General features: G+C 41.8%; 1 protein-coding gene across 1 annotated transcript; it reads left to right on the top strand.

The window, feature by feature from the left end:
* The first annotated feature begins 2,562 nt into the window (after positions 1-2,562).
* LOC311117225 (RNA-binding protein, mRNA-processing factor 2a-like) lies at positions 2,563-14,015 on the top strand. The gene is made up of 8 exons (XM_084192202.1): positions 2,563-2,907; positions 5,935-6,012; positions 7,551-7,589; positions 8,074-8,136; positions 9,366-9,516; positions 10,270-10,418; positions 12,773-12,845; positions 12,965-14,015. Exons 1-7 carry the CDS (start codon positions 2,674-2,676, stop codon positions 12,836-12,838), a joined length of 780 nt encoding a protein of 259 aa, XP_084048328.1. The 5' UTR covers positions 2,563-2,673; the 3' UTR covers positions 12,839-12,845; positions 12,965-14,015.
* The last annotated feature ends 2,016 nt before the right edge of the window (positions 14,016-16,031 follow it).

The following is a 16,031-nucleotide window of genomic DNA, read 5'->3' as shown; positions in this document are numbered from 1 at the left end:
GTGCAAGTCATGTGAAGACTTTGAAAAGCTCCATGTAAATCCATTCCATGAATATAGCCTGGCTTTCGTCTCACTCGGTGTAAATGTGACTGACCGAGACACAGAACATGAAACTCTCAGAGGTCACATAAACACAATCTTGTTGTGTTGCTATACAAAGTGTTGCTATATAAAGTCAGGAAGCCGCCTGCCCTTTGAGATTTAGTAAGGCCTTGTTGAGATACACTGTATATACAAAAGTATGTGGACACCCCTTCAAATTAGTGGATTCGGCTATTTCAGCCACACCCGTTGCTGACAGGTGTATAAAAATCGAGCACACAGCCATGCAATCTCCATAGACAAACATTGACAGTAGAATGGCCTTACTGAAGAGCTCAGTAACTTTCAACGTGGCACCGTCATAGGATGCCACCTGTCCAACAAGTCAGATGCCCCGGTCAACTGTAAGTGCTGTTATTGTGAAGTGGAAATGTCTAGGAGCAACAACGGCTCTGCCGCTGAAGTGGTAAGCCACACAAGCTCACAGAACGGGATGCCGAGTGCTGAAGTGCATAGCGCGTAAATATCGTCTGTCCTTGGTTGCAACACTCACTACCGAGTTCCAAACTGCCTCTGGAAGCAACGTCAGCACAATAACTGTTCGTCGGGAGCTTCATGAATTGGGTTTCCATGGCAAGCATCGGCTGGATTGGTGTAAAGCTCGCCACCATTGGAAATGCTTTCTCTGGAGTGATGAATTACACTTCACCATCTGGCAGTGCGACGGACGAACCTGGGTTTGGCAGATGCCAGGAGAACACTACCTGCCCGAATGCATAGTGCCAACTGTAAAGTTTGGTGGAGGAGGAATAATGGTCTGGGGCTGTTTTTCATGGTTCGAGCTAGGCCCCTTAGTTCCAGTGAAGGGAAATCTTAACACTACAGCATACAATGACATTCTAGACGATTCTGTGCTTCCAACTTTGTGGCAACATTTTGGGGAAGTCCCTTTCCTGTTTCAACATGACAATACCCCGTGCACAAAGCAAGGTTCATACAGAAATGGTTTGTCGAGATAGGTGTGGAAGAACTTGACTGGCCTGCACAGAGCCCTGACCTCAACCCCATTGAACACCTTTGGGATAAATTGGAACGCCGACTGCGAGCCATGCCTAATCGCCCAACATCAGCACCCGACCTCACTAATGCTCTTGTGGCTGAATGGAAGCAAGTTCCCGCAGCAATGTTTCAACATGTATTGGAAAGCCTTCCCAGAAGAGTGGAGGCTGTTATAGCAGGGGGACCAACTCCATATTAATGCCCATGATTTTGGAATGAGATGTTCGACGAGCAGGTGTCCACATGCTTCTGGTCATGTGAGATACACCTGGGCATTTCTCCAGCATCATACCTTGGCATAAACTTGGTGTCATTTTGCTTTAAACAATTTCAACATTTGTTCATCACAATCTGCTCATAAAGACCTGCTCAACTTAAAAAGGCATGTCATAAAACATAAAAAGATGTATAGGATTCTGTATACTTCGATACAGAATAATTATATAGATTCTGTACTATTAACTTTGATTAAAACATTTGACTAGTCATTAATGCAGTTTTAGGATGCAGTAGTAACAATCTACGTTGTTTTTGAAAATGAACATTGGTTTGAAAATGTGAATAGAAACCCTCTATATTATAACAGATATTACTTTGAGATCATATGTCATAATCTAATTAAATTAACCGATCTTTGTCTTCAATAATATTCTGAGCAGATGGAATCATTACCGTTATGCATTATACAGAAAAGCATTTTAAAGAAAACAGATAGATATGGGAAATATTTTGCCTAAAGTAGGCCTATATTAAATATCAACTTTCGAAAATGTAATTAGGCTAATAAAAGAGAATGTTTTATCAGTGATAATAAATATTTTTAGGCTATATAAAACAAATATACAGCTCACAATTAATTAACATTAGCCAATGATACACTAACATATATTTTTCAAATTAAAATGGCTTATAATGTCACAAATCTAAAATATAAAAGGCCTATTCATTTAGTATTAAATACTAAAGTATCTCAAATAACTGGCACAAATAATAGGTGTTTCTGTAATTCGATGGCTGGTGTTTTTTCTATTAAAGTTAAGTCAATTTGTATCAAACAACACTGAAATTGTATATGAAATAATCTTCCTTTTTTAATAGTGAAAATAATCTCCATCATTATTTAAAGGCTAATTATATTTTACAAGAAAAAAGATACTCGAAGTGCATGTCAAACAACCATACATTGAGATGTATAGGTCTATAATAAAAATGTGTGGGATGCTCATTTTATAGGCAGACAAAAAGGGAATGTATAGGTTGCGAAAATATTTTCTATTGGCTCATGGTCTCCCATAGAAACGGTGATGCAGTTATGAAGGGGCAGGGTTTGATACCAGCTGAGGCGGATCTCCAACATGATTACAGCACTCACAGGGCTGGAACATAATTGATGACCTAATTGCAAAACAGGGGAAGGACCGCGGAAACGCGCTCCAATGAAAAAGTTGACTTGTTCTCCCACCAGATTCCCCAACCAAACGCAATTGATGTGAGCAGAGGTGCATACGAGCACTTCTTTCCCCCTGTTGCACCCTCACACTGCACTTATTCACCTTTAGTTTATTTTTATGAATGATTATCTCTCGCAAAACATCCTTGGATACTTCGGCTACACCACGAACTCACCTCGGCACATCTTTCCTGAAGTATAAACGCCATCAAGACTTCAACCACAAGCGCACTTGGGGAAAATACTCTAAAAACTTCACATTTTCTTCTCTAACTGACGCTGAAGTAAACCTCAACATGTCTATCACAAGTCTGAAGTCTGATTCCGAGACGAACAACGTTTCCATAGAAGAGGAGGTAAGAATATGGTCTTTGGTGTTTTTTTACTTGTCATAAAAGTTCTGTATCAGAATGTCTTTGTTTGGAACCGGTTGTGAGTGTGCCTACGAAGTCTAGTCTGGAAGAGATGCAAAGTAGCCTACAAATTGATTTCCTCCCCCTAATTGTAGGCTAATTCATGTTAGACTGATTCAAAACCCATTGCAAGAGAAAAAGGGTGTGAAGTTATATCTAGGTATGGTTTTCTTAAGTCGTTCGTTTCCATTGGAGGTTCTGAAAAGGGTGTGCCTCAGTTTTTTTTTAATGGACGTTTACATTTTTATGATTGAAAGTAAAATGATTGTTTTTTGCGGGGGTTGGTGTCTTTAAATTAGGTCTACAGTAGATTATTGTTATGGCGAACGTGAAATATTGGGTTAGACTATAGCCTAATTGCCATGACATTTTGGCTGAATTTCAGGATTTATTTTGATTTTGCTTTTAAAGTCCCAAATCTATTCAATGTTAAATATTACAATTGTAGATCTATAGGTTAGGCTTCATTTTAAACATTTTAACAAATCCGCAGTAGGCCTATGAATTGATCAGGTATGTCTGTCCTGTAGCTTTATGGACAGACCCACCTGATTTCATATACTGCCGATGAACTTCAGCGCACACTATCTGCACCGTCGGACTGAACCGGACTTTATTTTGCCATCACACACATTTCGTATCCTAATCTGATCTGTGGTCAGTAAAAAATGTAAAATGTATTTCCAATCTTGCAGTGTAAATAAATAAAATAAATAAATGTCCTCTGGTCTGGACATTAACTGGATAGATCCACGAAATCCACCAACGTTTGGTAGGTAGGCTTACAGCAAGTGGATGGATGGATTGCCAAAAGGACTTCATAATTTCCCTTACATATCCCAATCAATTATTTAATTTTGTTCCAGATTCCAACCATATACCTTATTTTGCGTTTGCCTTGTATTATTTAGGCCCTGTAACCTACACACACTTGAGTGTATTTTTGATTAACCTTCAACAAACATTAAATTGTCCAAGAAACCATATTGTTCTAAGGTTAAACCATTTTTTAAATGACAATCAAAATTTGAAATCTTTTAACAGTAATGCTTATTTTCTACTCCGTAGTCAGATGTTCAAATTAGGCCGATGAGTTAGTCTAGATGGGACGGGGCTGACAGTACGTGCCATAGACTTGCATGGGAGTTCTGTCGCAGGAGCACCTGAAATGTTGGCGCTGTGGTTCGGAGGCGCGGGTCAAAGGAAGGAAATGGTGTCACACTGTGCACTGTTGTCCGCCGCTGTTCCTCTGGCAGTCCATTGTGCTGCACAGGCCTCCCCACAGAGTGGGAACCAATGGCCCTTCTGTAGGCCTGTTTATTTCCTCAGCCACTGCAGGGTTCAATGGACAACATTACAGGCCCATGTTTGTGTTGGATTCACATGTGGAAATCCGTCCCTTTTTCCCTCTCACTAAATAGATCGCAGCATTTACACAGGCAGCCCAATTCTGATTTCACTAATTGGTCTTTTGACCAATCAGATCAGCTCTGAAGATCTGACGTAAAAAGATCAGATGTGATTGGTCAAAAGTCCATTTAGTGGAAAAAAATATCAAATTGGGCAGCCTGTGTAAACGCAGCCTGAGTCATGAGGGGCAGCACATCACTACTTTGTTCTTAAAGACAACACCACCATTTTAGGTCGCCGTAGCACATCGTCCTTTGTTATTGCTTTTTTATGCTGCATGTTCAAGGATTTGGGCCGACATCTGGGGGCATGTAGAGTGAGCATTCCTTCAGTAGCCTAGTCATTGTGGTGTGGCGGTACTAGTTAGAGTGGTGTGGCGGTACTAGTTAGAGTAGTGTGGCGGTACTAGTTAGAGTGGTGTGGCGGTACTAGTTAGAATGGTGTGGCGGTACTAGTTAGCGTGGTGTGGCGGTACTAGTTAGCGTGGTGTGGCGGTACTAGTTAGAGTGGTGTGGCGGTACTAGTAAGAGTGGTGTGGCGGTACTAGTTAGAGTGGTGTGGCGGTACTAGTTAGAGTGGTGTGGCGGTACTAGTTAGAGTGGTGTGGCGGTACTAGTTAGAGTGGTGTGGCGGTACTAGTTAGAGTGGTGTGGCGGTACTAGTTAGAGTGGTGTGGCGGTACTAGTTAGAGTGGTGTGGCGGTACTAGTTAGCGTAGTGTTGCCCAGAAGCGCTCCATTATCTCTATGTAGGAAAATGGTTTGGTTGTGTCACTAAGCAAGTGGTATAGCGCTTTATTCAGTCAACTAGGAATAGGTTAGTCTGTTAGGAGATTCATGTCAAAACTGTCCTTTGTACAGTACAGAAAACATCTCAATTTGTTTTGACATTTCAAACTGCATCAGAGGTGGCCAATCCTCCCCTGCCGACGACCGGTCTGTGTGCAGGTTATAGCCAAGCAGTAACGCCTGATTCTGCAAGTTCTTGACAATAACAGATCGCAAAGAATATTTGAACATATCAAGACGGTGCTCCATTTTCAGGAGCAAGATTGTGTGCACAATATCCCATAATATGTTAATGAGTAGAACCTGGCCAATGAATCTGTCCTTCAGTCACGATTCTATGATATATAATATGCCATTTAGCAGACGCTTTTATCCAAAGCGACAGTCATGCGCGCCTATATTTTACGTATGGGTGGGAGATGAACCCACTATCCTGGCGTTGCAAGCGCCATGCTATACCAACGGAACCATACAGGACCACATTGCCATACAGTCTTCTCTAATGTTCATGACTGATTCTATTAAAATGTATAAAGGTTTTCCTATAAAATAAAAATCATTTGAATCCTATGCTCTGGCCGCAGTTTTTCAAGGTATCTAGCCGTATTTCCCCTAACAGATAGGATTAAATGCACAGAAATAGAATGCTGATTCATCCATTCTATTACTATGCATTTAATCCTGTCCGATAGACGAAATCCGGATAGATAACTTTAGAAAAACGGGGCCCTGGAGATAGTCTAGACTGTTTTTCATTGAGTTTTGTTTTCCAGGTACGAACACTCTTTGTTAGTGGCCTACCAGTGGATATCAAACCTCGTGAACTGTACCTGCTGTTCAGACCATTTAAGGTAAGCATACTCTTGGGATTAGTTACCGAGGCGATGGAAGAATTTGGCCTCCATATTTTCGTAATTGTCCACTGCAACGGAGACAGCAGACAGTCCACTCTTGTCATTGGCTTTTCTGTTCCGTTTTAATTTCCTGCATTTTAATTCTCTGCATTTTCAAATTAAAACATTTCATAATGGGAATAAACAAAGGACATATTATCAGGAGTATTCTTTGTAAACGCACGTGTCAACGGACAGCATCGGGTGCCAATAACGTAGCTTAGCTGAATTTAGTCCCTTAAATGTTTTGACGTTTTTGCAAAAGCAACAGCCCATATGGTTAATTATGTTGTGATTATCATCTTACAATACCACGGAAGACTCCAGAAATATTAAAAGGAGTAACACTAAATCACTGTTCATCTACAATATATTGTTCATTATTAATCTACATGTACAGCTTCATAACCCACCCCCACCCTCCCTCAGACCAAAATGGAGGTGGTATCCATCACACATGGATGGTCTTGTGGAATGTGTAAATGAGTAGCACTGCTATTGGCCAACTATCCCGGTGACCCAACTCCCCTCCAGGTCAGGAAGATTAGGATTCTTCCATTTCGTTTCGCGTGTGATTCGGGCCAAGCTTTCAAAGCAGTTCTATGAAATCACTGAAACCAGGCCGTTCTCCATGTCTGTTTTCATAGATTAGATTCCATTGTATATATTGTTTGCCATAGACTGGCTCTAGTCTATACTCTCTGCTGTTGTATCATTCTGTATATTGGATCTGAAGCTTGATTTTGGCAGTGGACCTCCCAACCCTCCCAGCTGCTTTACTGTTTTTCCCAGAACACCACAACCTAAGGCCCACATGCTTTTTAATGATTTGTATGAAGCAAAGTAGATGGGATTCAGCTGCTTCTGTTATTAGTTGTATGTATTTAGTGTTACATTTGTGTTGAAGGTGGTTTGGATTTCCTGACAGGATTGAAACACTCCCAACTTCACATCGGCTTAAGTTGTTTAATTTCCCATGTCTGTATATCAGGATTAGAAGATCTCTCATCCATCAATACCACAGTCAGGCCAACATCCACTACATTCCCCAGGAATCTGACTCATCCTGACATCCAAAGCCAATTTTTATAACAATGACTAAGAATGATTCACATTAATAGTAATTCACTAGCTGTTGAACAGCCTATGAAGTTCTGGCATAGTTCAGGAGAAGGTTGGAGCATCAGTTCACAAACTAGTTAGACCTACACAGTAACATAAAATAGTTTCCTTTAAGATGAGACAAAAATACATAATTCCAGACGGTCTGTGGATTTCACCTTTTTCTTTATCGACATACCTATATGGTTAACCATGTTACCGTGTGCTTAATCATGTGTATGACGGCCCCCTTTCCATGCAGCGTATCAATTGCGTGACCCCCAAAATACAAGCGCCACGCTGTCAGGTTTCTCCTCATATGGTGAGGGGAGTGTATGTCTGGCTTCCTGCATGGGACTTCATGGTTGTTAATTGGAGGTATTTTCTTCTTACAGGGTTACGAGGGGTCACTGATTAAGTTGACATCAAAACAGGTGAGAAGCTTTCTGTTATTACTACAGCGCAATCATGGCCCCCTAATGAAGGCTACATATGGAGTATACCACCTTGGCTGGAGAGTGGAATTGTTCAGTTTTCCAATAACAATTTGGATTAGCTGTAATCAAAAAGTGGTACATAGCTAATTTAATGTAGGATTGCTAACATTGGTCTAGTTAATCATTTTTCAATAGGTAACAACACCTTCCCATGCAGCTGTCACGCATTCATCTAATAAGATTAAACCTTTATGTGGTTTAGCTTTTGTTGTGAAATTGTTTCAAACTGATTGGAAAAAGTGATTTACTTATTATTATTATTGCGATCCGTTTGCGCTCGCCTTGTCTAATGCATTTATGATTCAGTCACACTGTATTCTGACCATTTACCTCAAGTGCACTTGGCCAGTGTTGTTCCTGTGCTAACCTGTGGAGGTGGACATTAGGCCCCTCTGTCTGAGTGTTCTCTCCTCTCTTCCAGCCAGTTGGGTTTGTCACCTTCGACAATCGGACTGGAGCCGAAGCTGCCAAAAACGCATTAAACGTAAGCATCAGACCAGGCGGACAGTGTTGACAGTAGCCGTGAATTGTTGCAATGGCTTCATCCTCCCTGGACACAAGGACTTTGCCCAAAATGTGTTGCGTTGTTTGTTATTTTGTGGCATATACAGTAGTTACTCTGTAACACTTTACGTAAAGCCTGCATGTTTTGTGCTTTATAACTTGGTATAAGCCTTTTTATGTCTGTAACCATTAGAAGATTACACCTAAAGGTGGCATACATGATCATGACGTCATCGAGTCTTACAGAACTGTCAAAATGCGTTATACCTGCAGGCTTTGTGTTAGCGTTACTTTGACTCTGTCTCCTCTGTCCTGTTTCTAACCTGTAAGGTATGGATGGGGGTTCACTGCTGGGCTAACTGATCTCGTCTGATCACTCAAACAAAGCATTTTCTCTTACAATTCAAGGGCAGGGCCATTTTTGGAAACAGAGACCAGAATCCTGTAGACTTACGGTAGTTAACCTTGGTATAATTGAACACATCTTTCGTAATACGGTACAGCTCTCCTAATTTGCATATCACTGCTTAGCCATATAAATATATAATTACGGAGCTACATTGATAGTTTTGAACACCTTCTGTAATATAACCTCTTACTGTCACTATGTAGCCACAATGGCCGTATCTAACACAGCTCTCATAGCATAGTCTTCCTCATATGGACGTCACAACCTGTAGCCACATAAGCAGTCTCACACTCACACACCAACATACTCACCTGCATGTGGGCACAATGCTTAGGGCACAGAAACACAACCAGGGTCAACCACATCCAAGGCCAAGTCTTTCACAGCTTCCTCTCCTCCTCGTCTTCTCTCGTCATGAAAGGGCTCGATATGGTGGAAGCAATAGGCTGACTACCTATCCACACCCTGTGCCCTTAAGTGGTCATGGAGAGGAGAATACTAGTGCCCTGTAGACTACTTTAAAAAGGATGCATCCTTCCACCCTTTTCCTCTTTGACGTCGTCACTGATCTGATGCGGTTGGATTGGTCGAGACAATAGGGGAAACTTTACTTTTCTTATCCAGTCACGTATAGATCAGTGGTTACCTTAATGAAGGTGGGGAAACAAGGACGCATTGGACAAGTATTGGAGCGGGGCCAATGGAGAGGGGGTCATGTAAGGCTGAGACACACTTGCCCTAGGCCTAGACTCACCTAGGCCGCCTCCTTTACAATCCTGTGTCCCCGTCTCTCCTCTCAGGGCATCCGTTTTGACCCTGAGTGCCCCCAGACCCTGCGGTTAGAGTTTGCTAAAGCCAACACGAAGATGGCAAAGAGTAAGCTGATGGGCACACCGAACCCCACTAATATCCACCCTGCTCTAGGAGCTCACTTCATTGCACGGGACCCATGTAAGTTGTTACGGCTTCACAACAACACTATAGCCTCTACCCACTCTCACCACTGTGCCAATCCTCAGTTCCCCCCCCCCCCCCCTCTCTTGCTGGGCGCGTTGAAGTAAAACCCACAATTGGGTGGAATAATGAGCTAAAGACTAACTCACCCGCCACATGCATGCCTCATCGGACTGTAGATGTAGTTATAATTTTTTTTTTCTTCAATTTAGAATTTCTACAGTGTCTGTGCTAGTCTGACTCGGCCTAGACTGCAGGTGCCCCCTCTGTTGCCCATGCACCTGCTTGTTGCCCCTGGGTGAGGAGTGGCACTGGATGGCCCCGGCCTAGTTAATGACCTTATTGATGTTTAAATGGTACTGGGATGACTTCTACCGGGCTTAGTTGTTATATTGATTTGACTTAAAATCCCATAAGACCACAAATTTATGACTGTAATTGCTTAACTTCGCTGACTGTAAATTGGGTTTACTGTCAGCACATGTAAGTACGCCATACTTTTTATCTGAAATATTAACGCAAAGAGGAAAGCAAGACAATGACGACTTTCCCTACTTCAACTTTACAGTTCACATGTACTACATAGAGGATTCAGTAGGGTTCTGAGTAGTGTTCTAGTTTGTCTTTCAGCTGTCATTCAGTTAGCAGCTTCTAATCACTACTGATAATGTCAATGGGGCATTTGCACAGATGGTGGTTATACCCAATACTGTGTTTTCCCCCATTTTTTTGCCTCCTGCATGTTTCCAGATGACCTGACGGGGGCAGCGTTGATCCCAGCGTCCCCGGACGCGTGGACCCCATACCCCCTGTACACCACGGAGCTGACCCCCGGGCTCCCTCACGGCGCCTTCACCTATCCAGCGGCGGCTGCTGCTGCTGCTGCCCTCCACGCCCAGGTACGGGACCAACCGGTCTCTTTCCTCTTCTCCCCTCTCCTCTCCACTCACTGCAGTTCAGTAAGAATGGAGGCCAATAGGCTCTTCCTTGTGCTCTTGACATCCTCCCAGCGACTGTCATTAGCCCAATTCAATGCCTTGCCACCGTCCGTAAAGGTCGACTCAGCGATACGACGCCATCAAACACGTTGGGGTGACTTCCCGCTTGCAGATGTCAACGGCAACAGAATTGTTGGCTCTTTTGCATACTTCCTTGAAGCATGTCAACTAGGACAAGCTGTTAGTGGCAGTCTTGGCAGATTAGAATTGTATTGTTTTCTGTGAACAGGAAATTGCCCCGCTGTGTATGTCATATAGTCTTCAAAGCAACTTATACCACAGAGGAAGTTATTTCTGACTCACTGAATAATTGTTCTCTATTCTGTTCTCTACGCTAGTAGCATCCATTCCTCTGTTCTCTACGCTAGTAGCATCCATTCCTCTGTTCTCTACGCTAGTAGCATCCATTCCTCTGTTCTCTACGCTAGTAGCATCCATTCCTCTGTTCTCTACGCTAGTAGCATTCATGTCCTGACGGACTCCTCACGCCACATACTTCCATCTCCTCACAGCCCCTCCCATTGGTTCTCACCAGTCACAGCCCCTCCCATTGATTCTCACCAGGGAAGAGCCCCACTGCTCCGTAGGTGTCTGGGCCTGAAAGCTGCAAGTGTGACTGGAGCCTTTAATGCATCCTCACCTTCAGAGTTCACTTCCTTCCTGCTAAGTCAGTATGCAGCCTCACACCGTAGGGTCATTAGGGAGAGGAGTCCATAGATCCTATTAAATTACTTATTCTACATTTATGGAGGAGACACTCCTACCCAGTGGTGGAAATGGACTTGACTCAGTTAGGGCAACCCAGGTAGGGAGGTCCGGGGACAGACTGATGGACGTATCGCCGGCAACACAGTTTACACACAGAATCCAGGGGCCACGTTCAGTGGGAAAACATTGTGACACGTTGCGGCTAGAAATATCATGAACAGATGTAATTCAGCCACAGTTAATGTCAGAGGCATGTTTGTTCTTTTATATATTCCTATCCAAACGTTCGACAATGTCGTGCCTTGTTGAACGTGGCCCCGTTCTAGGGGGTTCCCCCTCAATTCCACCACTGCTTCTACCTTCGAGTGAGACTGTCTTGGGAGGAAACTAGCAAATGATAAAGAAGCTAGCTATAGGACCCTTCAACCAGCCTTTCCATTGGTGTGTTGTAGGAATGCTCTCAAAGCAAACTGAGGCAGAAAACACTGGGTGAAGTCCTTCCATTGATAGCTAATTGCTGTCTGCATGCTGGTATAATGGTACAGTGGGCTACACTGCAGTTGTCCGGTCCAGCAAGAATAGTGGAAATGGTTTCTGCCACGGGTCATTTGAAGTTCCACGCCGAGGTAACTTCCTTGTGTAATGTATGAAAACAGTGGAGTGTTACTCTGTGAAATGGGCAGCGATTGTGGCCTTTTTCTTTGGGCAAAACAACCTCAGAGAAATGTGTGGTATTTACTGGGAGAGAACTGTCGGTCATGACGATCTTCTTTGGAGGTGCCAACTTACTGTCCACGTCCTTGCTTGGAACAAAAGCTTTTCTGTTAGAAATGCAAAGGAGAGGGTTCCTAATTGCCATCTGATGAAGGATCCCGCAAATGCTCTGAATTTGCTCCCACCAACACTCCTGTCCAATGGATGAATGAGGAAATACACTGAACTTGGTATAGTTGTCAAACCACCAATGAATTGTAAGGGCTCCAAAACCAAAGCTTACCGTACAATTATCAGGGGTTCACCCTCTCGCGGTCAAAATTCAGGTTTCTTTTGTTTGATGAAATCCTAAGGCAATAACTTGTCTACAAAGCATGAACCATTGTTCTTGTAGATTTTGTACCGTGTCATGATTGACCTCACTTTAGTCCAACCAAACTAGTTTGACCAGAGGTATGGGAAGGTAGTCGTCACTTAATTAGTTACCTTTTTAAGATGGAAATGTTTAACACATGGAATAGCTTGCTTGTCTCATTTCCATTAAGGTCTTGTTATGACATTGTTGTGCATTGTCATAATAGGGCAGCTGTGACCCACATTCCCATGGTCTTTGAATGACCAGCGCTTAAAGGGACAGTTCATCCAAATCTGTTTAAATGCATTTATACTTTTAGAGCTTTTCAATGGGTGAGAAGACTTCAGTCCACAATTTGGAAAAAGTTAATTTCCCTTTCCGTTTAAAATCTTGTTTCCGACAGTCCTCCTGTTGGAAAATCTTACAGGTTGCGATCAATTGTTATTCTGTCTGACTTTGGTTTCTTTGATCTCTCTAGATGCGCTGGTACCCTACTCCATCTGAAACTAACCAGCCAGGATGGAAGTCCAGGCAGTTCTGTTAGATATTTAGTGAGTATCTTTTATACAAGTGCTTTAATCAAAGGTTTTTCAGAACATGCAATATGGATGACATTAAACTGATTGAAAAATGACAACTTTTTTTGTTGTTGTCCAATTTCCCCCTTCAGATGTATTTTGGGATCCAGACCTTCTCCGTCCAGTTGAAGGAAGGTTTTACTGAGCTCATCATTAATTTAATCAGGTTTATTTAATGGACAAATGTGCATTACGGACCTATTTATGTTCTCTGGCTTCTCTGGAGGGGTCTGAACTGACAACACCTTGCTGTCGACAGATTGAGCTGATGATTCCTTTTGGCAACTATTCCGGTACCATCTTAGCACTTCCAACCCTCACGCGAGCCAAGTCAATGCAATGGGTCATTATTTGCTGAAGAAAATAACATCCTGAAGAAGTTATACATTATAAAGCTACTCCTTGGGTTATGGCTCAGAGGTTAGAGCTGTCATTGCATGTTGAAGTATTTTTGGCATGAATTAGAAAGCAGAGTTCTGTGTATCCTCGTTTTTCTTAGTGCTTGTGTTGCCTCTTTACCTGGACCTAGAGTCTAGACAATGAATCCCCTTTGCTTCCTGTGTATTTCTGGTCGTACAAGTGAAAGATGGACTGTTGTGTAGATGGCTCCTCTTGCATGGACCTTTTAGAATGCACCTCTAGGTTCTGACAATCCCAGTCTCTCCCAAAATATCAATGTCTATAAAGAGTATATTTGAGCATATACAAAGTACAAGTATTTTTGTACTTTTGTTTAATGTATATTTATGCATTTTTTTTGTGGTAATAAATAATGATTCTGTATATGTTTGTTTAGGAGTATTTTGTGTTTTGGTGGTGTTTTGATCTATAATCCTGTTTAAGTACTTTAAAAAAAGTGCAATTGTATTTGTTTTATGAGGGAGGTCTCCTGAAATACTCAAGAATTCTAAAAGTGGCCCATGTGCCATTTGGACTGCTAAAAATTTGATTGCTGATTTTTCAGAATGTGAAACTGGACTACAGACATGAAGGGGTTGCTTTTGGGGGCCATTTTTAAATGGCCCAGTAGGATTAGGTGGATGGAGAAATTTAAGTTTGCAGTTTAGAAAATGTTTGTCTCTGTATCTGCTGAACATGAGATGTACAACTGTTCCCGTTTTATGAATTAAACAAAGTGAATGCATTTGTTGTCTTATTGAATTACCAAGGTTTTAACTATGCACTTTTGTCTATTACACGTAAGCTTTGGCTTTGCTGACTTGACTCCACTTTACAGTACATCACAGCTGAATTTGATGTTTGCAGGTCAATTATTCATTTTAAATGTGCTATTGTATTCGTCTCTGTTACCAGTAGAGCTGACCTACACCACACTCTGCCTTCTGAAGATGTTAAGTGTTTCTGCCCAACCAAGCATGATGGCTACTCAAGGGACTGTTAAGTGGACATTTTTCAATAGAACAGCTGCTTATTTACATTGGGTGACGCACGGCTGTGATTCTGTCAATTTTCATGGCCTGTTTAGTGGCCAGAATAAGGATTCATTTAGGTATTTAATACAATTTTGGCCTATGACTAGGTTATAATGTTTGGACCCCAGGTAGAGTATCTGCTGCCTTGGCAGCAGCTAATTGGGATCCATAAATACAAAAATATAATTTGAAATATAAGAACTATGAAATAATTTAACATTAAAGCAAAGACGCTGACCTATCAACCCAAACTAATCCACATCGGCTAGACTGGATAGAAATTCAAGTAGAACCAAACTGCCTTACCTGGCCTGTTCCATCACACACCAGTAAATACAAATATTGGTTGTAGGCACTCTTGCTCCAATAACAATAGACTATAGCCATCTCATAATGGGGAAAATGATTTCAGCAGCATATTGTGTACACAGTATCAACTGTACACAACCTTGGATGTGGTTTGTGATTAATTCTGTTTTTACAATCTGTGTCTAAATCCTAATGAATAACATTCAAACTTGAGTTCATAAAAAGCAATGAATCTCTGCACATCACAGTAGCTTGCCCTTCAGGAAAACATTAGGACATACAACACAAGACTTGTGCTTTTATGCAAGAGAGTTGAATTGACAGGATATCGATGACGCCTGCTGTGACATCATGCACACTATGGATTAAGGACAGATGGGTGCTTCGGCGGCCATCGTCTGCACCAACCAAATCTGGAAGTAAAAGGTAGAGCAGGTCGAAAACATCCTTGTCTTTCCAAATCATTTTATTGTAATCAGTAAGCAATGAACAGAATGTTATGTGAGATCATTAAAAATATTGTGTTTGTGAATGAATCAGAATGAAATTGTATTTTGTAGATTTGTAGCCTAGGCCTATTTGAATTGGTATGTGTTAGTAAACTGATTTATTTCACAACAGATGTAAACAAGTGTATCAGATGTTACCAAGTGTTACTGATGTAAACGAGTGTAACTGATGTAAGGAAGTGCAGATAGTTTTGCTTAGTCAGTTCGATACCCCAACTGACATACAGTACTATAACCAAATATTTCACAATTTACCATTATGATGAATAAATTATGATCGGATGGATGGATTAATATTACTGTATTGATCCCGGGGGTCACAGGCTTATACAACAACATACACATTATAACAACATAAATCCATTTACATTTTAGTAGACGCTCTTATCCAGAGCGACTTACAGGAGCAATTAGGGTTAAGTGCCTTGCTCAAGGGCACATCGACAGATTTTTCACCTAGTCGGCTCGGGGATTAGAACCAGCGACCTTTCGGTTACTGGCACAACGCTCTTAACCACTAAGCTACCTGCCGCCCCAATTACATACCATTTACATACCAATTGTTTTTATCAGTGCTGTATATATACACATGTGCATGTATGTTTTTTTGTATCATTAGATACTTGTTTGAATAGGTCAGACTAGAGATTGCCCCTATAATATAACCACTGAAATGTCCCTTATGGTGACATCCATTGGGGGAAATGCACGTTATTTATACCCACTCAGATAGACAGGTTAACATGGGGGATGTTTTGGCATGGTGGTCAATGGCCAACAATCTGCATATGAAAGGAAAAAGGAATCGTTTCAAGTTCTATTTGTTACCTGCGCAAGTACAGCACCAGTGTACAGTGAAATGCTTCACTTGCAAGCCCTACCCAGCAGCGCAATAGTGACAATCGAGA

Source organism: Coregonus lavaretus (assembly GCF_964263955.1).
Source record: "Coregonus lavaretus genome assembly, contig: HAP1_SCAFFOLD_156, whole genome shotgun sequence".
NCBI lineage: Eukaryota > Metazoa > Chordata > Actinopteri > Salmoniformes > Salmonidae > Coregonus > Coregonus lavaretus.
This window is presented reverse-complemented; position numbering and strand designations above follow the sequence as displayed.